At 50.0% G+C, this 22,216-nt stretch overlaps 10 protein-coding genes across 10 annotated transcripts; 4 read left to right on the plus strand and 6 right to left on the minus strand.

Moving 5' to 3' along the window:
* Positions 1 to 233: 233 nt before the first annotated feature.
* BO87DRAFT_353375 (putative RNA polymerase II Elongator complex associated protein Kti12) lies at positions 234 to 1,911 on the minus strand. The gene is made up of 3 exons (XM_025621233.1): positions 1,849 to 1,911; positions 1,456 to 1,800; positions 234 to 1,374 (listed from the first exon to the last, which is right to left on the minus strand). Exons 1-3 carry the CDS (start codon positions 1,852 to 1,854, stop codon positions 475 to 477), a joined length of 1,251 nt encoding a protein of 416 aa, XP_025482535.1. The 5' UTR covers positions 1,855 to 1,911; the 3' UTR covers positions 234 to 474.
* A 96-nt stretch (positions 1,912 to 2,007) lies between these two features.
* Positions 2,008 to 3,233, minus strand: efm7 (putative nicotinamide N-methyltransferase Nnt1). Its single transcript, XM_025620244.1, has 3 exons — positions 2,920 to 3,233; positions 2,299 to 2,859; positions 2,008 to 2,245 (listed from the first exon to the last, which is right to left on the minus strand). Exons 1-3 carry the CDS (start codon positions 3,067 to 3,069, stop codon positions 2,180 to 2,182), a joined length of 777 nt encoding a protein of 258 aa, XP_025482536.1. The 5' UTR covers positions 3,070 to 3,233; the 3' UTR covers positions 2,008 to 2,179.
* Positions 3,234 to 3,846: 613 nt separating this feature from the next.
* On the plus strand, positions 3,847 to 4,639 carry BO87DRAFT_220361 (uncharacterized protein). Its single transcript, XM_025618683.1, has one exon. It carries the CDS (start codon positions 4,139 to 4,141, stop codon positions 4,538 to 4,540), a length of 402 nt encoding a protein of 133 aa, XP_025482537.1. The 5' UTR covers positions 3,847 to 4,138; the 3' UTR covers positions 4,541 to 4,639.
* BO87DRAFT_220362 (uncharacterized protein) lies at positions 4,640 to 5,058 on the plus strand. Its single transcript, XM_025618684.1, has one exon. The coding sequence runs from the start codon at positions 4,739 to 4,741 to the stop codon at positions 5,021 to 5,023; it is 285 nt and encodes a 94-aa protein (XP_025482538.1). The 5' UTR covers positions 4,640 to 4,738; the 3' UTR covers positions 5,024 to 5,058.
* A 1,882-nt stretch (positions 5,059 to 6,940) lies between these two features.
* BO87DRAFT_220365 (uncharacterized protein) lies at positions 6,941 to 8,018 on the minus strand. Its single transcript, XM_025618685.1, has one exon. The coding sequence runs from the start codon at positions 7,731 to 7,733 to the stop codon at positions 7,158 to 7,160; it is 576 nt and encodes a 191-aa protein (XP_025482539.1). The 5' UTR covers positions 7,734 to 8,018; the 3' UTR covers positions 6,941 to 7,157.
* A 345-nt stretch (positions 8,019 to 8,363) lies between these two features.
* Positions 8,364 to 8,921, minus strand: BO87DRAFT_374110 (uncharacterized protein). The gene has a single exon (XM_025622714.1). The coding sequence runs from the start codon at positions 8,666 to 8,668 to the stop codon at positions 8,507 to 8,509; it is 162 nt and encodes a 53-aa protein (XP_025482540.1). The 5' UTR covers positions 8,669 to 8,921; the 3' UTR covers positions 8,364 to 8,506.
* Positions 8,922 to 10,032: 1,111 nt separating this feature from the next.
* On the plus strand, positions 10,033 to 10,780 carry BO87DRAFT_220385 (uncharacterized protein). The gene has a single exon (XM_025618686.1). It carries the CDS (start codon positions 10,185 to 10,187, stop codon positions 10,671 to 10,673), a length of 489 nt encoding a protein of 162 aa, XP_025482541.1. The 5' UTR covers positions 10,033 to 10,184; the 3' UTR covers positions 10,674 to 10,780.
* Positions 10,781 to 13,843: 3,063 nt separating this feature from the next.
* Positions 13,844 to 15,425, minus strand: BO87DRAFT_394711 (caspase family protein; the record flags this gene model as incomplete). The annotated part of the gene is made up of 6 exons (XM_025625141.1): positions 13,844 to 14,060; positions 14,120 to 14,437; positions 14,486 to 14,561; positions 14,609 to 15,019; positions 15,078 to 15,280; positions 15,334 to 15,425. The coding sequence occupies 6 exons, from the start codon at positions 15,423 to 15,425 to the stop codon at positions 13,844 to 13,846; spliced, it is 1,317 nt and encodes a 438-aa protein (XP_025482542.1).
* Positions 15,426 to 15,477: 52 nt separating this feature from the next.
* Positions 15,478 to 16,134, minus strand: BO87DRAFT_220416 (uncharacterized protein). The gene has a single exon (XM_025618687.1). The coding sequence runs from the start codon at positions 15,969 to 15,971 to the stop codon at positions 15,510 to 15,512; it is 462 nt and encodes a 153-aa protein (XP_025482543.1). The 5' UTR covers positions 15,972 to 16,134; the 3' UTR covers positions 15,478 to 15,509.
* A 3,800-nt stretch (positions 16,135 to 19,934) lies between these two features.
* On the plus strand, positions 19,935 to 21,980 carry fbx15 (F-box domain protein; the record flags this gene model as incomplete). Its single annotated transcript, XM_025619206.1, has 2 exons — positions 19,935 to 20,099; positions 20,151 to 21,980. The coding sequence occupies 2 exons, from the start codon at positions 19,935 to 19,937 to the stop codon at positions 21,978 to 21,980; spliced, it is 1,995 nt and encodes a 664-aa protein (XP_025482544.1).
* Positions 21,981 to 22,216: the final 236 nt, after the last annotated feature.

The following is a 22,216-nucleotide window of genomic DNA, read 5'->3' on the forward strand; positions in this document are numbered from 1 at the left end:
GGATTCTTCAATCCCCGCTTTGGATATAGCGTGACTACTTACTCAAGTTTCTGAGGGTCGCTGTCATTAGCTTTCTACTCTACTTCCCTGCTAGCGGGGATCAAAAGTTTTGCTATTTTCTTCCCACTATCTACCTTTTGGCTCTATTTGAGCCGTAAATTTCGATTGTCTTCTTGAAAGATACGATGAATACCCAGGATTGAATTATTCATAATATACGTATGTTAAGTAGCCTGCTAGTAGGCTAATAGCTAGACGTTATTTGCAGTAAGCTATAACAAATGAAACGCTCTCTAAATACTTGCAAAACACACGCTTCTATGGTGAACTTTTCCCATCCGTCTCTATCACATCACTGTAAACAAGCCTTCACCTTAACGACTACCTTTTAACGAGAGAACATGTCCCAACTAAAATCAACACCCTCATCACAAAACCAATCAACAAAACACAAAGAAATCTTCAAAGATGCGATTACTCGCTTTCCGCCCCAAACTCCGCATTCAAAAACCTCACAAACGCATCCGGCACCTGCTCCGCCGTCAACCCGCCCTTACTCGACGCATGCGCCCCCTGCACATACGCCCGATTCAACGCAATCCACTGCCTCCTCAGCCTCTGCAGTCTCGGCAACGCAAGAATGCCGCCCGCGCCGGCTAATTCATCCGTCGTGCCGGACGTGGCCACATGCGCCGGAACATAAACGGGCATGGACGCCTCCGGGACGGGGATGCTTATTCCCCGGCCATTACCGCTGCTGCTGTTGCCGTCTTGGCACTGCGCGAGGGCGGCTTCAGCGGAGGGGTTGGAGAGCGTGAAGCTGCGGATGGCGGAGACGATGGCTGAGGTGCGCTTTTCCATGTTGTAGAGGGCTGTGGAGTCTGTTGCGGCGGGGAGGGCGGTGGCTTGGTGGGGTTTGATTTTGGGGCGGTTGGTGCGGAATGTAGAGGGATTATTCGCTGTGGTGGTGGTGCTTGCTGCTGAGGAGAGGCTGGTGTTGTTGAGGGCTGAGGTGAGGGTTGATACGGAGGTGTTGGGATCGGGGGTGGTTGCTGCTGAAGGGTGCGGGATGCCGGTTAGGGCTGTCCAGATTTCGGCGATTGGGGGGGAGGCGTCGGTCCAAGGGACGGTGAAGAGAGGCTTGTCCCAGCGGCTGTGGATGCTGGGTTCTTCGTAGCGGAAGATGAGGTTGTTGAGGAGTTCTGGGGGGTAGGGGTCTTCTTGGTCGGAGGTGGGTTCGGTGGTGGTGGATGGTGCTTCGGCGTCAGGCTGGGGAGTGTTCTCGTTGCTGTTGTCGTTGTCTGTGTCTTTTTGGCGGCGGAGTCGAGCCTCGTTGTTTGCGACGCATTGGTCGATGGGGGTGCCGACATGGACCTGGTGGTGATTGTGTTAGTGCGCGTTGCTTGATGGTTGTTATTGTTGAAGGAGGATGAGGGAGGGCATAGCATAGCATACCACGCAACATGTCGTCCCTAGTGCCTTCGCCTCACACCACAGCTGATACCGGTATCCTTTGATGTAGTTCATTCCGTCGAGGATCACGAAACTGTCCTTGCCGAGGGCGCGCTTCGCCCGCGCATACGCCACGCCTCGGGTCTCCTTTTCTGTGCGGGCATGGTCGTAGACGGTTCGCGGATGGGAGGGATCGTGAGTAGGTACGACATGGACCTTGTAGCGAGGTTTCGTGGAGGGGAGAGCGCCGGTGTTGAAGAGTTCGGTTTGGGTTTCTTCGAGCTGCGTTGCGAGTTGGTTGGCGCGGTAGGTGAGGCCGGAGCAGGGATAGCCGGTCAATACTATGAGCTGTGGTTGGTTAATGCGGATCTATTGCAAAACGTTGAGGGAATGTACCGGCATGATGAGAGGGAGGGGGAGCGATCAACAGTTATGGTCGGTTGCTGATGTTGCGCGGTGGATTTGCGGCGGAGAATGAATTGCTGGAAGTTATTTTTGCGCGGGGCGGCTCGGTGGGGTCCATGTGACTGACGGCTCTATACAGTTGGAACAAGCACAACATTGTCGTCTACTTCTGAACATGCTCGCTCTGAAGCAGATACTGCCATGTCTATTTGCATTTTATCGCTAATATAATCAACTTTTATTGTAGGCGTATCTTTTTGGCTACACGTCTCAAAGCGAGTCATGACTCATAAACTCATCCATTTCCTCCAACGCCAGTATGCTATTTCAACTCCTCCTCTGCCCAGCGAAGTTCATATCCAAAGACCGTCCTTCTCAAACGTTCATCCTAGAGTATGTTAGCCAAATTGCCAGTTACCCAGGCGGGGCAACTATACTTACACCTGGGTCGTTCTCGAACAACACCTCATCCATAAGCTTCTCAAATATCTTAGTTACTTGGAAGCCATTCTCCTCCGCCAGCGGGAAAAACTTCTCCGTCTTGGGCAACAGCCATGGCTCATATGGCGTGAAGATCACCAACGCGACGGCCTCCTTGGTCCGCTTCATGGTCTCCCGCATCGTCTTGATCAGATTGGGATGCTCGCGATGACTGTACACCACATCTGCCATGATAAGCACATCAAAGCCCGTCGCACCAGCGGGCAGGCACGCAAGCAGCGGCTCTACCGGGTTTCCCCATTTATATCCATCAACGTGGAGGGAGCCAGGGTTCACGATCTGAGACTCAGCCAACGAGGCATTGTAGCGCATGTTTTGGACAAGATCCAGGTCCGGGTAGTCGGTCATCACGGTGGTGCGGGCGCCCAGAATGGCGCTGACGATACTCGGGACACCGGCGGCGGCACCGATTTCGAGGACATCCTTCCCCTCAATTAGTGTGCTGGCGCGTTCCTCGATGTAGTGGGAGCTGGTTCGGCCGGCATTCCAGAGGAGGTTTCCCTAGAATGAGATATTAATGATTGAAACCGGGTGAAACATGAGGTACCGAGAGTGCCGTACATAGAGAGGATGGCTACCAACAAGGCGCACGCGCACTTTCTGGCCGGAGAGCATGTGATGCTCTGCAAAGGTGGGCTCGGGCTCGGGTTCATAGAAGCCCTCGGGGTCCTCGAACATGGCCGCCGTGTCGAAATTGTCTTCTTCCGCCATGGTGATCAGATGCGAGCCTAGCTCCAGCGGATGAGTAAATCGATCTGGTGAGGATGTGAATGTCGCATGATGGGCGATGGGGCGGTGATGCGCACCGAATAATGAATTCTCGAATGCGAATCTCAGGGTGGAGTCATTTTTCGTGGTGGGGGAATACCGTAAAGGGACTAGCGCGGGTGATTAAACCACAGGAGAATCACCTGACCTCACGTGCCATTCAGCCGAGGCATCGCCGCGTAATACGGTCACGGTACCTGCATCTCCCAGGCAAACCCCGCGTGGGGTCGGGCGGAGAGACCGCCTCGCATACCGGCCGGGTAATTATCGGCATTACCTTGTCGCGAAATTTTTGCTGGCCGATGGGCTGCTTTTCAAAAGCAATGCAACAGGAAAACTGAAAGAGAAGAGATCAATCCTTAGTAGTCACAATAGTCTGATAGTTTTCAGCTCCTCGCGACGGGGATTGTCGATCATCGTCAACTGAACTGATCTCCGCTTGACTAGTTCGATGATTGTCCTTTCCCCCCTCCCTCGCTAACTCTCAGTATATTATCGCCTGATTGACCTTGCGTCCCAAAAGTACGATCCCGACCAATTGATCGCAGCGCCCCGACTATCTGTGACTATCGCAACCGTCCCTCACTTTCCGGTTCAGCGTCATCCGTTCGTGGAAATTCCACTTATCAGCCTTTAGCCTTGCCGGACGTCATACCGCGGCCTTCTGGGACGAGCCCCACGTGTTGCTACTTTTCCTTTGCTGGCTGGCGCTTTTTCTTTCTTTCTCTTCTGCCGGCCTCTTTTCCTTCTTTCTTCTCCCCTCATCACACCATCTTCTATACGCCAGCGATCAGGCTAAGGCGACTAACGACTCCACCGGATCAGTCCATTCAATCCCCGATACCCTCTCTACGCCTGGACTGCGATCTCATCCCGCCAGCTGAGCCTAGCCTTTTGCTCCCTTGTCGCTCCCTCCCCTTCGCGATCGCTGCCGCCCTCATAGACTTCTCACATCGCTATCGTCCTTATCACCACCACCTCTCCTCCACCATAGATATATAGAGAATACAACATGGACGGCTCCTCCCGCACTTTGACTCCCTTCAACCAACCTCAGTCCACCGCACACGTCTCACCAGGATACTCATCGCAACCTCAAAACACCCTGGGTCTCGCAGCCGCCGCCGCCGCCGCCGCCGCAGTCAACAGCCAAACCGCTCAGATGCAGCTTCAATCTCAAGCTTCCACTGCAAACGCCAGCGAGCAACAAAACCTCACCGATCTTTCACAAACCTCTGCTGCTGCTGCAACGATGGGCCAGCCTGCAGCGGACACCTACCCCCACCAAGTCACTGGGTCGGGCGGCCCGACGGCGACAGCACCTTTCTTACGAGACTTCAGTCTTGTTGCAGAGGCAGCCAAGCGGGCACAAATGTCCGTGATGGTGCGAGATCTGGAGAGTGTCACGCTATAAATGGCATCAGCTGGGAGAAGGGCACGCTGACATCATTGTTTATCTCGGGGTGGGAGCACGGGACCAATATGACTGATAGATTGGATGGGACCGTTGATGAGATAGAGGATATCTATCATCCCCATATTTATTTTCTTTTTCTTTTTTTTTTTTTTATTAGAGAGGAGTGCGTGGTGTATATTTGCGGTTCATTTATCTATGGGTGGGGTTGGGTGTTGTATCTCTTTTTGGATTCGTCTCTTCAGTCTGCTTTACACCTCGGTTCACCTTCTATCTATCCACTACTCATCTCTTCTTTACAGGCTGATTTCTTTGCGTTGGGTGAACTGCAATTATTCTGATTGGCGAGCACATACACATTATATTATTTACTATTACTGTAGGTACAGGTACTTACTCCATTTCGTTCTAATTAGTTCCACTTTGATTGGACACTACTACCAACACCACTACTGTCTATTAATCTATCTAGTATCTACTTAAATTAACTAATCTATTCTTCCTTTCGGGCTTAACGGTCGGCGGAAACCAAACCAAACCAAGTCAGCCACTTACCTACAACGAAGTACTAGCACTAATAATCAGTATATTAAACCCTCTCATTTCGGAAATTCCACTCCATCCATACATCCCTTTCCCTTCTAAAATTTATTCTCTATTGTGTCATAATTCATTTCCTACCAAAAGCTTGACCCCTCCCAAAACGCCCGGACAGTTACTGAACTAGTCTAGTAAACTAATTCCCTGCTGTACTAAGACTAAGCCACTGAACAAGGAAGCCAAAACCGGAAATTAAACACAACTAAGGTAACCGCCCCTTTTCCAATTCCGACCATCTCTGTACGACACCCACTTGTCCCACTTTCACTTCTTACCTGGTACTTGGATACAGCGTACAGATAGGTACATTGGTTTCGAGTCCAATGTAAGTATGTATGTATAGGTATTCCAGAAGTAACCGATTAGTTGGTCTAGTAAACAGTAGTCTGGGGATAACCGAGTCATTGATTTGTGCAACTAAAACCTGTCTCCTTACACACTCAAGTACTAACTACTACAATCACCCCTGCACTTCCCGGCGCTTAGGCACAGCATTATTATTCTGGTACCTTCTTATTCTTCTTCCCCCGCTCCTCGGTTCCCTTCATTCGCCTAGAATAGATTGAGAAGGTAGCCTACTTCGCCTGTTAGTTTGTAAGTTCAATCCCCGGAAATTCCGGAATTGCAAGGCAAAACTAAGAAAAAAACCAAGTATTGGCTTGGAAGTTAAACCGTGAGGGGAAAGGGGGGGCAGGGGAGGGGAAAACAAGGCAGAGACCCTTGTCACTTGTTCTTGTTCTTGTTCTTTTCCCCACTTACGCCTGTTACTTACTTGGGAATCCCTTGATGGATGGACCGGTTATGGTGATGATAATGATGATGGTATTTGTGTACAACACTATTTCATATCTACTATAGGTACTACCATATAATAACTAACTGCTTATGTATGGAGTAACACCCACCCCACCAGATCATATCTCAATACATCAGAATAAGACGAGACTAGTTAGTTAGCACTACTTATGTCGCGATAGCGATAACGAGGGTGCAATTTACGGTTAAGCGCGGAGGGGTAACTTTACGATAATGATAAAGGATAAAGGATAACGATAAAACTAGGCAACTAGTAGTAAGTAACTGTGATGGTGATAAGTTGGTTGCATGCAGGTACATGAATAAGCCCGTATTGGATACTGATGAACGAGTGGGTTGATTGGCTGTGCCTGGCGTGGTGTGTGGGTGGATATGATGAACTGTACATCTTATATTCAGTTACTATTCTTAGAGTATGGTATACAACAGGTGATTTGACTACTATTACTGCAGTGGATTAGTAGTATTTCTTTTGGAACTCTTTGTTCATTGATGCAGGTGTGTATATGAAACATGATGGTTTTTTGTGGAGATGAAAATAAACAATAAGGCTATACAATGCCGCCCGCCCATGCAGTATGAAAATATATGATCATCAATGTATATGTATATACATGATCTATATACAGATGTATACCCGATCACCAAGAGGTGTGAAGGTGAGCATGGGTATGTATATAAATACATGTTTTGGTTGAATGTGCAATTGCGATTCTTCTTCTGCTTGTAGAAGCAAATAATGAATGCGAAGCAAACGGAAACCTGCATATCGAGGTAAAATCAAACTCAAAGCAAGATAAACTTAACACCAAACACCGAGCTAATGCGGACACCCAACCTTGTAAATGGGAATTGAAAATGAGAATTTGAAAAAATGTATTCAATATTGAAATGAAATGGGCCCGGTAAGGAAGGTATGGATGAATGTATGATCAAGGAAAGACTTTTGACTGGTATTATAAATCAAAGGATCGAATGATGCTCGCCGCGCCGTGCTGAACTCCGATTATAAAGATGCGGTTTTGGGTTCGTGGGTTGCATGCTTGGGTTGGGATGGGTCGGTTATGTTGGTACTTGTGGTGATGTATGTGCGGGGGCGGCTGTCGGCGTCTATGTGTATTAACTCTCGTCGTGTCGATCAATTAGGATAATGGCGATAGAGATGGTGACAATGATGCAATATCGAGAGTCGATGATGAGATTATATTTGAGTCGATGCCCCAATCAAATTGGGCTGCGAGATACTCCCGGCCTGACCGGGCGTCAACTTCTTCGACCGTCTCGATCCGAAGATGGAAAACCGCCGACTGAGCCTCCTGGAGGGCTCAGAGGCGAATATCGAGAGGGGACGGGGCCTCGGGGGCTGCGGTTCGGCCGCCACAGGCACATCCATAGAAGGTGAGGAGATCGATCCGCTTGATCCGGCGATTTCATCTATCCCGAAGATGGACTGGCGACGCTTGCTTCGGATCTTCTCGCTGCTGGGTTGGAGGGTCAAGTCTTCCTTGATGTCGTCGAGGGCGTGGGAAAAGCGGCGCAGAAGCTTTGGCTTCTCAGCAATAGATGGCGCGCGCTCCTCCAATCCGTACATTTGTAGAGGGGTCGAGTCTGGGGCATCTTCCCTCACGGGCGTCGAGTAGTAGCGGGGGATCTTGTAGTGTTGCGGACGGCGGCGGGGAGCAGGAGGAAACCATACTTGATGGTGTGGAGGGTGTTGCGAGACGGGGCTGCCGGAGAAGGAGGAGCGAGAGGAGTCGGTTGACGAGGAGGTCAACATATTCTTTTGATTGTGGTGGGTGTATACCAGGAACGGATTGAGGGTGGGATAGAACTAGGCGGAAACGATAGTAATAGATACTCCGGGATAAGAGGATATAGGAGGAGCAGTAGTAGCTGAGGTGGGAATGCAAGTATATTCAAGGATATGCCGCGGAAGCCGAAGACAATTGAGGAAGAAAAGACTGATGATAGAGCGGCAGGGGGTGGAAAAGAAACGAGAGAATCGGGTGGTGGTTAGTCTAACTCCAGACAAGTCAGACGGTTCGTCTGATCTCGGTGTAGGGATGGGATGGGATGGGGGTTAAAAAATACTTAATACAGGACTATAATTATAGCTCCCAAGCACTAGGGGAGAAAAAGTGGGGACTCGCGGAGTATTCACCGGCTTATTACAGACACAATGGATACTTACCTTACCTGGGGACTTTTTTTTTTCCTGCGGCGTATTCCCGTGTAACCCGTACCGATCGTATGTTGGCCCTTTGTTGCCATCCTTTGTTGCGATGGCGGAGACGAGGAAAGACAGCGTGTGTTTTGTGTCTGTACAGTCTAGTTTGACCGAACCAGACTTTTGCATTGCTTGGTTCCATCTCTCTTCCTCTCCCCCTTCTCCCCCTCCGGTGGTGCTCCGAAAGTGCTGGAGAACTCCGTGGATGGTGGACCAGTTCCAATTTCTCTCGTCTCCTCACTAGAAAAACTACGGTACGGAAGATTTCAACTAACTCCTGATCGAGATCCTGCTAATTGCCCTTCGACTGTCTTCCATCCATATCAGATCCTTGTCCTTCCTAACCGCTCGGCTCGCCGTTTGCCGTTCCTAGGAACCCAGCCGATTGGAGTGCACCAACCGCCGTCACTTCTGGGGGATGACGCGGCGATTGAGGCGTCCACCAACGAAATCCAGCAGAGGATTGACAGGTTGATGGCTAGCATTCAGCTGTTTCTATGGATAGATATCAAGATGAAACATGCATTGGAGCATCGCTTGTGCAGCGCCTCCGTATGGGGGGTTATGCCGTTATGGATCAATACGTACGCGGATGATGCACACGATTGCGGCCCATGGACCCATGCTCCACGACAACGACTCACTAGTAATATCATCCCACCGGACACTGCGGGTTAACCAACGCGATACGATTGGGGCTGCGCTCTCTTTTGTGTATGTTTGTATGTATGTTTGGAACAGGCAAGTGTGTCGGTTATTGTTACTCTGTAGGCATCAATAATGAGAGACAGTCCGGTCGGAATGGCGAGATTTTAGTCCACTACTGCTTCCTACTTGCATGCTGGGAAGTACTTAAGTATGGATGGTAAAGCTTCCGTATTGGAGACTTGCAGAATACATTCATACGAAGTGCATACATGCATAGTGACATAATTTCATGGGTTAATGGGGTCATTAAACGGGGGGGAGACCCCCTAAGAGGGTCAGAACACAACAGCCAGAGTAGGCACTGACTCTGCTTTTTTTCATTTTTTTTTTTTCTTTTCCCTTTTCTTCCTCACTCGTAAAGCAGTAAATAACAATAATAATCTGTGTAAAACCTACGGGCTGCACTATGACCCAAAAAGGGCCAGAACTAACGGGCTTAGCGTGGAGGTGCAGAGCCAGCCACATTGCCCGTTGCCTGCAAGGTGAAACACCATCCACTCCAACCATCTCCATCCACCAGCTTTGACGAATCAGATGTAGTCACTAGTGCTGAATCGGGGCTGGGACATGATCTCATCGGGTCCTCACGGCTGCTGCGGGTGGGTCCGGACACGGGCATGTGCGTAGCATTGCACAGGGATTGGCCTGCGATGTAGGCGTGACTCCGTTCCGCTCGTAACTGACTTTGGCCTAGGAGGGAAGGTCTGAGGTTTCTAGCGAGCTCCCACTCCCTCGCTAACTTACTCGTATAGTGCTTACTATCCCCGAAACAGTAACATCTCAAAGCCAAGAAATTTAAGGAAATGAGCTTCAAGGGTGTGCCCCCCTGTTCATGAATCGCTCCGGGGAAATTGGCAATCTTGCATTTACCCTGAAAAACAAAGAAAATTCTTTTTATGCGCTTCGTGGTTGGTTGGTTCAAAATCGGCTGGGGGGACGTCGTCCTGAACCCGAAGCAGCGGCTGCTGGCGTCCCATGGAAAAAGCCAACTGGGGCCATGTCTGAATGCCTTTACCAATGGCAGCTGGCCAAGCTGCCACGGCAGCCAGCTGGACATTTTTTTCACCCAACTTTAATGGCCCCGATCAGCCGTAGTTCGCCGATCACGGCACCTTATTGACATGATATCTGCGGCTCAATGGAACCGCAGTACCATAGTATTGTGAAAATAAGGAATTATCATTGTTACTTGTTTTGATTATACGTGGTTTCCATGGACTCCGATGGTGTGATTACCAATTTTCAGTGCCTCTGTTGCGTGAGTCGCTACAGCTTCCTTTGCTCTTTCAATTAATGCAGTCTAGAGACGGTAAGTGCCATGAGCGCTGGTCATTCATTACTCAACTCGGAAACCAACTCCGGCTCCGACTGAGCTTGGATCGCATGCAGCACAAAATGGTGGACACTAATTCTGTCCTCTGCTTCTCACACAGCCTGCCTTTCATCGCCTCCCGAGTCATGGGAGTCCGCGCAAGCACCACCTCAGCCATCACGCCTTTTCCGACGTCTCACCTGCATCAATACCAAGCTTTGTCATTTTGCGAGGATCGCTGGTCAGAATTTTTTCCAGCCAGTGGACTCGGGCAGATCAACCGAGCAGTCATGTTGAGTTCTTTTTCCCGAAAATACGGAATGATTTTTGACACGACATTGGTTTGTTGTCACCAGGCAGAAGTATACTTTACCTCCAGCCAGCCAGCTAGCCAGCTAGTCTCGTCTTACGGCTATGCAATGTGCCGTACAGCCACCGCTCCGGATCTCCACATTAGTCAACGCTTCTAATGCGCATCTTCCGACCTCCGATGGAGTCTTGAAAAGAGCGCAGGCGCGAATGACGCGTTACTTGTTTCGCATCGCACACAATTTGGTATATCAAGTGGCGAGATTATTTCTAGGTCCTGTGGGTTGTGACCGACCTCGGATCTGGCCTGGCCCGTCATGCTCCATACTCTCGCGAGTCGCAACAAGAGCTACGGGTTGTTTACAAATCTCGGATCTAGCCACGATCCCGCCTGTGTGGATCAGATGGGTCACACTGATATTGCACACTGCACAGTACCAAGCATCGGTTGCGATTGATTTCGGACTGCTCCGATTGTTTTTGTGGGCTAACTAGTGAACTTAGTTCTTCTATCCTGCGGTTGAAGATGCTCTGGAATATGTCTGATCCAATATGCTCATTGTTGGCAAGAATGCAGCAATAGACCTCAGGCGCACTGAAGGCTAGTGGATGATGCAGCAACAATTGGTAACCGTTGTCTTGACTCATCGCTTCTCTTTCTGAGAGATTGCAGACGAGAAATACATGATCTGCCGCAGCATCCAGCCACTTTCACCTCTCTACCGAGGCAGCTAGAGCATCAATTGGGCATGTTTGACGACCCAGAGGCATGGCATTATCAAACGAACCATTCTACGAGCCGTCGTTCTAGACACGGCATACCGAATCTAAGATGAGAAGGTCGGACCCTGCGAGCCAAACCCAGGCCGCACGAACATACTACCTCGCCAGCCAAGAGATTATATTACCCTTATCCACAAGCTAAGTACAGGAACCATTGCAGAGATTTACCGGCACACTGTACTCCACCAAACAGCCGCAAGCACAGCTCTTTCGCGAGAATTGATCTATCTTGATGAGAGAAGCTCACCGCAATCGTGATCTAAATGCATACTATTCTTGGTGGGTTTGTACTACATCGCCTAACCAAGTATTTACACTTGATGTCACCTCTACCCAGTCTCCGTCCAACCAACAACCAACACAGCAGACAAAACCCCTCAACGCTCAGCCATCTCATCATCTCATCTCATCTGAGATTTTCTAGCGTTATACAACAGCGCAGATCACGCACCAGCCTTACTTACTCAGACGACCCCACCCGGCCCAGCCACGGACGATATCGAGTCAGATACAGTGGAGTCTAAGTTGCATCTGATAGATTAGCAGTCGAGACTAGATACTACGTGCCGATAATTCCGATATTTTCCAGCCCCTATTGTAGTTAATTACTAGTCAGTTAAATACTACCTAAGGTAACAGCGCCAGCAAATTCTTCACATTCCCCTATCCCGTAAATTAGACTAGATGGTTAGTTCAGAGTAGTTATATGAAATGAGGACCCGGAAAACCCGACCCCACCCTTCCCACTGAGTAAGACAAACATCAGCCCGACGGCAACAACCCACTGAACAAACACCCTTTGCCAAGAGAAACAGACTGAAACAGGGGGGGCCGGAGCGGAAATTGCTGGCATTATGTATGTATGTATTTTACCTCTGTAATTCTTCATACTCAAATACCTTGTATGGAAATAATCCCAGGTAAAAGGGCATAGTTACATTGTTGATCAATATCATCTATTTATCTAGTATCTATCTATTTACCTATCTGTAAGGCTGTATATATATTGTCTGCCTGTACCCCAGTAACTCGAAGAATTAACGGCTACCATTAAATAATACTAGTAAGTACTGATAGATTTGGGAAGTAGGCAGATATGCATAATTTCCGGGCGGGAGGGGATATTCAGAACCTAGTAGTACTTAACTGCTACTGCTACTGCTGTAACGGATTTGAAGCACTATGTACGTCAATACATTAACAACTGGCATATACTTGCATACAAAGATACCAAATATAGAGTTTATTGCTATATATACCTGAATCAGACATGAATGTCTTAGACATTGATGATGATGATGATGGGAAGTCATACACTGCCACAATATGCTAGTGCTTAGAGTACTACTATAGTTAGGTGTATGGGTTAGTTAGGTGTTGAGCTGGGGGATAGATATTGTAGGCTGATATTGTTGTAGTATATAGGTTAGTGCTTAGTAGTGATTTACTTTAGTAGCTAATCCACTCTTCAATACTGTAGTTCTTACTACACTGTCATAAGTTCAGCTTGATTCATTACTCCTGTAACATACTTAGTATAGTATAATAAATATATATTGTAGAGCCTATAAAGTACACCACATAGTAGTATCTCTAGTGCACACCACCACTTAAACACACATCCTTAAACCACTTACAAAGAATATTCCACCACTACTTCAGCACATTCCCCAACCCAACAACTACTACTAGTACAAAGAACCCCCCTCCCCCCCTTTTAGTAAACAAGCAAGTACTACTTACCAACACAGACCCCAAATATAACCTATCATATTAATCTCCTACCTGCGGAGTACTTCATACCCGCTTACTCAGATATTTGCACCCCAGACATGACAGATCTCAAGCAAGGCGTGCCCGAATCCCCCCAAAAAGGGGGTATATAGTACCTAGATCGATAATTTAGTCACGATCTGTTAGTTTCTCAGAGGTAATATTATTGATGTTTATTCAATTATTAGTTGGGGTATGGGAAACATTGACATTTATGTATACCAAGTAGATATGTACGTGTGTGTATGTGATCTCTGAGGTTTGGTGGGGGTTATTGATTGTTAGGGTTATGGGTTATTTGATGGACATGGGGTGATTGGTATGTGGATAGATGTTTGTTCATTGCTGGTATATCGGGAAGGTGAAGAGGGTGAAATGATGAAGCTGTATGGTATTTGGTTGTTGTGCTGTCTAAGAGTGATACCTATCTACACCCGCCAAGGAGCTATTTTCTGAGTCTGAGAAATGTGGCTTGGTATGTGTTGGTGGCGTAGCTGGAGTGTTTTGAACTTCAGACAGGTAAGGAGCACAGTAACTTTATCGCATCAATAGTGTTCGGAGTTATTTAATCCCCGTGGTTTCATAGTGTACAGTATATGTAATACCTCGTTCATTCAATACTGTCATGATAATAATGAAAAATTCCGAAACTCCATAGTTTGGGAATTATATATGCACATGTAAAATATGAACCAAAAATCATCTCTCGCTATGCATCGTGTTGCGTGATCGTCTCACATCACAAAAAGCAAATTGGTATCTACCGGGCAATCAGTTAGTCAATGTCCGTCCTCGGAGGGACTAGTGATGCATTGCGCCTACCTAATGGATGACTGCAGCTCAGCTGCGGCTTCTGCGAATACTTCCCCTCCAGTTCATTGCGAATCGAGTTCAGCAATTGCAGGTAGCTTTGGTTGGGTCGTTGCTGCAAGGTCTTGATGAATGCCCAGCTCAGGGCTCCCCGGGCTTCACCGTCTTGGAATGTGTCCGCACTGTAGATCAATGGTAAGTAGGCAAACTAGAATTAAATCGGATAGGTAGGGCTGCTTACGAGGTTTGAGTGTCCTTGGAGCCGGAGAACATGACCACATCGGCGGGCGAGGTCTTTGTCATGACGGTCCGTTGGCGCGCGGTGTCACCATTGGCGGCCTTCTTGAAAAAGCCGATAGCAGTTTGCGCGACACTGCTGAGATCGCCTTTTCCGTAGGAGTTGATGGCACTGAATAGGTCCATCGCTGCTTCCTTGGCCAGGTTGGGTTCCTTCAGAATACCTTGCGTGGAATAGACATAAGGGAGATCGAGAGCGGTTCCGGAGTGGCAAGAGTCGAAAATGGCGGTTAGACGGACACCGGGGCGTAGTGGACGAACCCTGAACCATCAGTATCGACAAGGAAATAGATCACAAAGGGTGACTTACATGATGGCGTGCATGTCATCGTCCACGATATGTCCTGCGGTGCGGTAGTCGAGCGGGTAGATAACATCATCGTAGCCTGAGATGTCAGTTACAGTCTTCTGGAGTTGTTTGGGTGCATCGTACCATCTTCCTCGTCACCATCAAGATCGGGTGTACGACCACCGTGTCCCGAAAAGTGGATAAATAGAGAGTCGTTGGGCTGCGCGTCCTTCACCAGCCATTGCATAGCCCTCAGGATGTTGGCCTTGTTCGGTATACTCATCGGGTTCTTCTGATCATCCGTGAGGATGACCATGTCTTCCCTGCGATATCCGTACTTCTGGTTCAAAAACGTCGACATGTTGGTAACATCGTTGATACACCCGCGCAGCTGGTTCGGCTGCCCGATGTAATTGATACCGATTAGGAGGGCTTTACGCCGACCGGTACAGTTGGAATACTGGAAGCGGTAATTGGATGGGGCGCCCCTGCCAAAGTGCTGCGAATCCTGAGGCGGGCGGGGCGGGAGGTTCTGACCCCATGACGGCGAGCGGTCTACATGAAGTTAATATGGGTTGAGTCGCATATTGATACTATGGAATAGCTCTCTTACTGTGATAAGACCGTTGATGAGGTGAGGACGACTGAGGCGGCGGCGTAGGAGTATGGTGCTGGCCGTAGTAAGGGGAAGGTGCCGGAGACGGGTAACTACCAGGAGGAGGATAGTAGTGAGATGGCGGGGGGCCGGGCGGTGGTGAGTAATGAGAAGTCGGAGGCGGGCCTGGGGGAGGTTGGTATTGCGCGTTGGATGAGTATCTGGAGATGCCGGTTAGGAGATAATTCGCGCATAGTGTTCCTGAAAGGCTTACGGGTAAGGATAGGAGGATGGCGGGGGTTGTCCCCACGATTGTTGCCGAGGGTAGTCACCAGACCAACCCTGGTGGGAGTGGTGGTAGTACATCAATTACGGCGTGGGAGATGAAACGGACGGGTGAGGGAAAGTGTGCCGTGAGCGGGGGAGTCGCAATAGCAATTAAATATAACTTCAGCGAAGACCGAGCGTGGTATCAGAGTAAGCGACGAGGGGAAGTGGTGGTCTGTGTTTGTGCGGAGATACAGACACTCGATAGGAAAACAGTGGGGGATCTGTCGAGAACCAGTCCACCGGGTGTACGCTGAAGAACTTGGGGCAGAATCCTGGACTAGTCTGGAGATATGAAGAGCACGCGAGGATCCTGGATGACTTTATTGCAAGAAAAGAAAAGAAAAGAAAAGGGAAAGGGAGCGAAGGGGAGAAAAACGGTGAACGGGTGGGATTTAAAGCAGGATGAATTGGATTCCCTGGCCCGTCACAGGGCTGGCTGATGGCCCGTTCTCCACTGCCGGTGTCGAGTAGTGATTGGCTCGGTGATGGCTGTGTGGGTCGTGCACGAGGCGTAGGGCAGAAAGAAAGGTTGGAAATGGCTGTGGGAGTGGTGGCATTCGAGGGGTTCGGCTTTATCGGCATCTCCTGATGCCCCCTTCTTGAGTCCTCGTAATCTGCTGCTTACAATATCCTGGAGGCTCTCGAGATGACAGAAGACACTTAGCCTCTATTCTGGATGTTTCGATGCACGCACATACAGTCACCATACTCTCCTCATCGTCTTCATCTTTTTGATGTCGTTTCACCCGACCAACCACCTGGTCGGTTTCGTTGCCGATCCCTCACAATTTTAATGTGACTGAAGGCAGAAATACTAAAACCTAGTAATCATATGGGCCCTCTTACGTTGCCCTGGGCCCGATAAGGAACCCGCCAGGACGAATCTGCGGTCACAACTCATCGTCTTCCATGGAACCACCGCCTCCAGGTCCTCCCCGCTTGTCCATTCGGGGTAACTTTCCGGAATGTTCGCTGCAGCCCTCTTTTAGGCACCAGCCAATCCCCTTGAAATGTCGCCCAGCAAGTTTGCCCGCCAATGCTAGTCATGCTGGGCGGTGTCTCCCTACATACGCTGCTGATAGGTCTGCACTGCCCCCCAGGCTATGTAGTGTTTGCAAGCGGGTAGGGCGATCAATAAATGTGCTGTGCAAACTTGGCCGGGCGTTGAAGATCTGGGGTCACCTGGGCAAACGTGACCAATCCATTAGAAAGAAAATTGGGGCACTGGAGTGGCGCGGGGCATTAGTGTGAAGTAGATATGCAGAGTACTAAGTAGTCAGTAATTAAGTCTCTTTGCATCATCATCAGCATCATCATCAACTGCTCTGGCTGCACTACTACCGATTCTTTCGGTCGGTCTTTCAGTTAGTTCTGCAGGATCATCCTAATCGGTGAGTCGTGGTGGTTGGACAAGCATGGTTTTATACATCTCTGCACCACAGTTATGCTCTGGCGGTGTCACCTGACGCCAGAGGATGCTGTCATCCGGACATGACACTCGTCAAGTCTGCATATCCCTGGCATCCTGGTGTCGCCAGTTTACGCAATCCTCACCACGGGTAGAGTACAGTCAGCTTGGCACCGCACAACCTTGAGTACCTTTGTCTGCTCACATGCGTCCCTTTTATTCTTCTGCTTGTCTCTTGGGGTATGCTCTCTTTCACAGCAATGTGAGCCAGGAGCTTGGTTAGCTGTGTCGAAGCAATTCAACCATCATGCATTCAACGGGGCACTAGGTTTTTTAAACCCAACAGCAATACATAAGGTCGAGCCCCGCCAAGTGAATTCTATCGCCAAGGCAAATGGTGTCTCGACCCGACGTCAGTTCTACCGGACCAAGGAAAACTATCCCCTACGGAGCCTTTAAATAACCTGGTCGGCCTACAACTCATCGACACGCTGACTGTTGCTCTCTCTCAGCCTAACTGACCTTGACTCCGCATCTTGATCATCGGCTAGCCTTGCCTCTCGTGACCGCATCTTGGCGCTTGACCACAATCAGCATGGCGTGCGCCCTTCACAGCAACAACAACAGTCATCAAACGGAGCAAGCAGCAGCAATGCTCACCTCATTCGCCCGGACTTCCATGGATCCAGGATGCATGAGGTCCGCATGCACTGTGCCATCCCTTGGCCGGCCGATATGCGCACCCTCGGCCCCCCAAGTCAAGTCTTGCGATCAGCGAGCATCGTGAGATTGTGCTTTGCGGAATAAGCCGCAGCGATCGTCCACGATGACGGCAGCAATGTATAGATCACAATCACCCCCGCAGTCACAGCGAAAACAAAAAAACATGGCAAGTGCTTATCTCGACCGGCATATATCCTATTGGCAGCACAACATGCCACGGACCAGGCGTTGTTGCACGTTTGGGGCAATCGGCAAGGCTGTTAGCAAGCAAGCAAGTGCTGCCGCATCATCTCGACCACAAGTGCTTACCCATCAAGGGTCCAGAACACAATCATTCCCTGCTTGTTTGATGTGGTCCAAACGTGCAGCTCAGGGCTCCGTGCGTTCTCCCTTGATGGTGCTCGGTACCTGTTTCAGGCTATCCGGGCCTGTTAGGCAGATTCGAGGCAGTGCAAGCGGGGTTGATGCATGCCACGGGATGCCCCGGCCTTATCACCAGAATAGCACCGGGAGCCTGCTCCCAGTATGACAACGGCCATTGGAGAGACAATTGACTCTGATCATCGCAAAGTGGGATGGGAGGAGGATCAGGAGTTTGCTGATGAGTGAAGGATCTTCGTACGGAAATGCAGGATGACCCTGACGTAGCTCCGAAATACGGTTATCACCCGACCAAGATGACCAATGGCCCCTATGCGCGATATACCCACCGGTGGTTGCCGACGGGGTAATGGAAGGAAGGGGCCGCACTAGTTTGAGAGAATGATTAGATATCACCGCAGCCTCACGGGGGTATTCAGCCTGAGGCATCAGTTAATAAACCAATTCAGCCGCAAAGCGTTGCGACTCGCCACCGTTGGGTCTTTGCCATTTGATTTGGGAGGGGAGAGGTTTCATTTCAGCCTTCATATTTCAGCCTCCTCTTCGCAGACTAATTTAGCTCAAGGTTTCGTGTTGAGAATTCAAACCCACCGAAGAAGGGAATTCCGTGACCGGGTTGGGCGATCGGGAGATGGGAGGCACGCGGCTCCGCAGGTGACTTGAGATGGAGGCTTTTGAGGCTGCGAATGATGGCAGCCGCGCAGGTCCGACGGGATGATGGCATTTTACCCAAAACCAGTTAGTCTAGTAAGTAGTAGTACACAGCTAGTACTCCGTAGTCCCCCAGTCGTCCCCAGTCACTTCCAGCCCGCCGCCTCCCTTGCGTAACTTCCTTCGCCTTCCAATCCCCTTCAAACATCAGGGCTCCTTTAATTATTACTACGCCTTGGCCCCGGCTGCGTCTCCATCCGGCTGGGCAGTTGAGCCTCCAAATATTTTTTGTTTTTGTTTTTGTTTTTTTTTTTTTGTTTTGTTTTTGTTACTGCCTGTCTGGCTTGGCCTCTCTTGAGAGTCTGGTCCGATTGCCAACTCCGAAGGGGGCAAAAAGAGGTGTGCCGTTTCTACGGTCGGTCATTGCTAAAATTAGCGTGGGACCAGCTGGTAGAAGTAGTGGTAGTGGTAGTAGTAGTAAGTGGTAGTGGTGGTAGCAGTAACAAATGCCACTGCCTAAACAGTGGCAGTCAAGTTCAGTCAGTCGCACGGCTCACTCGAATGCAGCCTTGCCCAGGTTGTCCCCTGGTAGTCTAACGCGCCGAAAAAGAACTTTCATTCCCACACTGAGGCTCTCCCTCTCCCAATTCAAACTAATCGTCTCATCACTCCCCGTTTTGGGTTTACCGCTTGACCGCCCCTCTCCTCGTCAAGCTAGCTGAATGTGAGTCGCTGCTGATGCCTGTCTCGCGGACTGTCGCACTGTGCCGCTTGGACTATCTAGTACGGAATAGCTAGGCTTATGATCCATTCCTCATCCTGCCTCCCAGATGGTATGCTTCCCGCGTCCCTGAGGACCAATGATGTTGCTTCTCGGACCCAATATCCCACTTTTCTTTCCATTCTTTCGCCCCTCCGGCGTATCCCATGTAAAGCTTACCCTGGAACAACAGAGCCGCATCATGAAGTCTACTAGTTAAACCATGGCAGCTGTTCAACAGCTCCCCTATCCAGTCGCGTCCATGTGTCCAGTGCATGGCTGTTTGTTGTCTAAAGTGTTGTCCCACTAAACCTTATTTTCTTTCAATGTGGATCGCTGTATTCCCTACCAACACTCTCTGTATACTATCTGGCCGCCTCCGATCAACAGTGAATACAAGTACCAATATTCACGTTCGGGCACTAACATCTCACTGATCGACTGACGTTGTGTTTAACCATACGTGGGCTCATCTGCGCCATTATTCCTATCGATTCTCATATTCTCACCCATATTGGTGTCTCGTCGATGGTATAAGTGCGGTGTGGCAGTGCGCGCATCCTTTCCCTCTTCCTCCTCCTTCTCCGCTCTCCATATATGGTGCGCAGCTCTGCCATTCGCCATGGTCACATCTGGAATGGTCAGAAATCTGGACTGCATCCCTTATGATGTATTCTACCAAGTGGCCTCTACCCTCGACTGTCACGACCTCATTCATCTTAGCCGCGTTAACCGAGCATTAAATCATTTGGTGCAAAATGAATCAATTGCGCGTAAAACGATTCAAGTAAGTGGCACCGCAGTGTTTGTGAATTGGGGTTTGTACTGACTGTTCTAGAATGATTTACTGCACACAAAGGAAGGACAAGAGGCAGACCAGGCCAAGACTGGATATCGCAGAGCTCTCGGGCGCCTATTCGACATCAAGGAATCAGTCGCAACGGCACAGCCGTACTCTGCTTCCATTTTGGCTTATGCGAGCTCCTTCATCTACAGTGAAGGCTGTCTCAGCTACATCTTCAACGATGAAATCCGTGTCCTAGATGTGCACGGTGCCGGCCAAGTTGAGCAGGTGCTGAACATCCACAATGTTCTATCCCGGGCCATCCAAGGGTGCAACCCACAGACAGATACATTCCAGGTCTGCCTCATGTACTACAGTAACTGGGTTCTGGCATTCACAGTGGAGTTTCTAGACAGGCCTGAAGCTTGGCTTCTGGTAGTGGACATGCGCCGCAAAGTGAACAACAAGAAATGTGGTCGGCTACGTCTCCTGACAAGGCTCCAACACACACGACGATTATTCGTTCGACACAATGGCTCCTATCTATACTATGGGACGCACACCGCAGTGGGTGATCGTGGCTATTCACAATGGGCGATTCATTGTGCGGATCTCAAGATAAGCCAGCACCTGACGGAAAAGCCAACCGTGCTGGAAAACTTCGCCGGCAGCGAGATTGGTCAGACCGTATGCTTTGAAGTTCATCAGGACCATCTCTACGCAGTGTCTACACTCGTGGACTTTGAAGCGGAGGAAGTCGATTGGACTTCGTACTACGTGTGGCTTTGCATTCCCCCCAAATCTAACGCTGCCAAACGATTCATCACGCCCAACCGTACTTGGCGTCGTCAGCATCGTGAAGGCCCGATCAATGACACCTGGTCAGATCTCACGCTGCGTCAGGATGAGGCAACCAAGCGACTGATGATTCTCGAATGCCGCCGGGAATGGCGCGATGGTCGGAGTGAAAATGCACGCACATATTACATGCAGCCTTTGCCGTCCCCAGCCGAAGCCACTCAGAATAAACAGCAAGGCTTGGATTCCACACCCAACGCAACGCCCGTCACCCTCCCTGACGAACCTCTCACCAGAACCCTCGACTCCACCAGCAAACCCAATTACGAACCCCCGCGTAAGCGTCTACGCCGACATTTCCACCAGGAATACGCACACGGTGCGGAACCGGCCCAACGACATGACTACATTCTTGCCAAAACCAAGTTCCGCAGCTACAACCTCTCCGCTTCGACATTTGTCGATCTGGTCAATGACCCCTCCCCGGACACGCCCGGCAGCTTCATCCCGCATGACCGACTCCGTGTGCGCGCGGTATCACGCAAACGCAAATGTCCCATTGACGAGAACGGGGACGAAGGCGAACCCGGCCTGCTCTTCCGTCCCGAACTCAGCGATGCAGATGGCCAGCCGATTGAGCACAGCGAAGAACGCTACGCCTCACGCGGGGTCCGTCTGTGGCCTCCCGACAACGCCCCGCGGGAATTAACTCAGCTGCTCTGCCCATCGAAGCGCTGTGGCCCCGTTCAGGCAGCCGCCGACGAACGGTCCCTCGTGTACTCGGTCGATCAGGATGGCCTGGAAGGGACCGGACATCAGGCGATCGTGCTGATCAATTTCGACCCGTCGCTACGCCTGCCCGGCTTACAGAGCATGAATCTCACCCGTGGTGGAGCAGGTGCCCTACCAGCGGACGAGCGCGATGCCCCAGTGGCCATGGAGCGACCGGCCATCGGAGATATCGGACGCGAACGAGTGGGCGTGCACACATGTATCGGCAGTCGAAAGGCGAACCAGCCGGTGCCATCTGTCCGTGAGGAACAGGCCCTGTATCTTTCTATTCGACGGGGGTATTGGCTTCGGTAAGGGTGTGATGAGTTTGAGTTGAGTTGCACTGCCCTGGCACCGGACGAGGCTGTGCAAGGGGTTTATTTTTATTACCGGTACGTGCCTAGTTAGCTAGCAAGCGCGTTTTACCTCTTATCTGAGACAAGGGTGGAAACACACACGCACCACCACCAGCACCAAACATAACCATAATATCCTAGAATAGATGATCTAAATGATAATGAATGAAAAAATTACTATAAACTCACTAGTGT

Source organism: Aspergillus neoniger (assembly GCF_003184625.1).
Source record: "Aspergillus neoniger CBS 115656 unplaced genomic scaffold BO87scaffold_7, whole genome shotgun sequence".
NCBI classification, from domain to species: domain Eukaryota; kingdom Fungi; phylum Ascomycota; class Eurotiomycetes; order Eurotiales; family Aspergillaceae; genus Aspergillus; species Aspergillus neoniger.

Bases quoted from the DNA above. Each gene is read 5' to 3' on its own strand.
- BO87DRAFT_353375 (XM_025621233.1), bottom strand. The intron at 1,375-1,455 runs GTATGCTATGCT...AATCACCACCAG, and splicing joins TAGGGACGACATGTTGCGTG to GTCCATGTCGGCACCCCCAT.
- efm7 (XM_025620244.1), bottom strand. From the start codon at position 3,069: ATGGCGGAAGAAGACAATTTCGACACGGCGGCCATGTTCGAGGACCCC. The intron at 2,860-2,919 runs GTACGGCACTCT...ATCTCATTCTAG, and splicing joins TTGGTAGCCATCCTCTCTAT to GGAAACCTCCTCTGGAATGC. The intron at 2,246-2,298 runs GTAAGTATAGTT...AACATACTCTAG, and splicing joins TGTTCGAGAACGACCCAGGT to GATGAACGTTTGAGAAGGAC.
- BO87DRAFT_220361 (XM_025618683.1), top strand. From the start codon at position 4,139: ATGGACGGCTCCTCCCGCACTTTGACTCCCTTCAACCAACCTCAGTCC.
- BO87DRAFT_220362 (XM_025618684.1), top strand. From the start codon at position 4,739: ATGGGTGGGGTTGGGTGTTGTATCTCTTTTTGGATTCGTCTCTTCAGT.
- BO87DRAFT_220365 (XM_025618685.1), bottom strand. From the start codon at position 7,733: ATGTTGACCTCCTCGTCAACCGACTCCTCTCGCTCCTCCTTCTCCGGC.
- BO87DRAFT_374110 (XM_025622714.1), bottom strand. From the start codon at position 8,668: ATGCTAGCCATCAACCTGTCAATCCTCTGCTGGATTTCGTTGGTGGAC.
- BO87DRAFT_220385 (XM_025618686.1), top strand. From the start codon at position 10,185: ATGCAGTCTAGAGACGGTAAGTGCCATGAGCGCTGGTCATTCATTACT.
- BO87DRAFT_220416 (XM_025618687.1), bottom strand. From the start codon at position 15,971: ATGCCGATAAAGCCGAACCCCTCGAATGCCACCACTCCCACAGCCATT.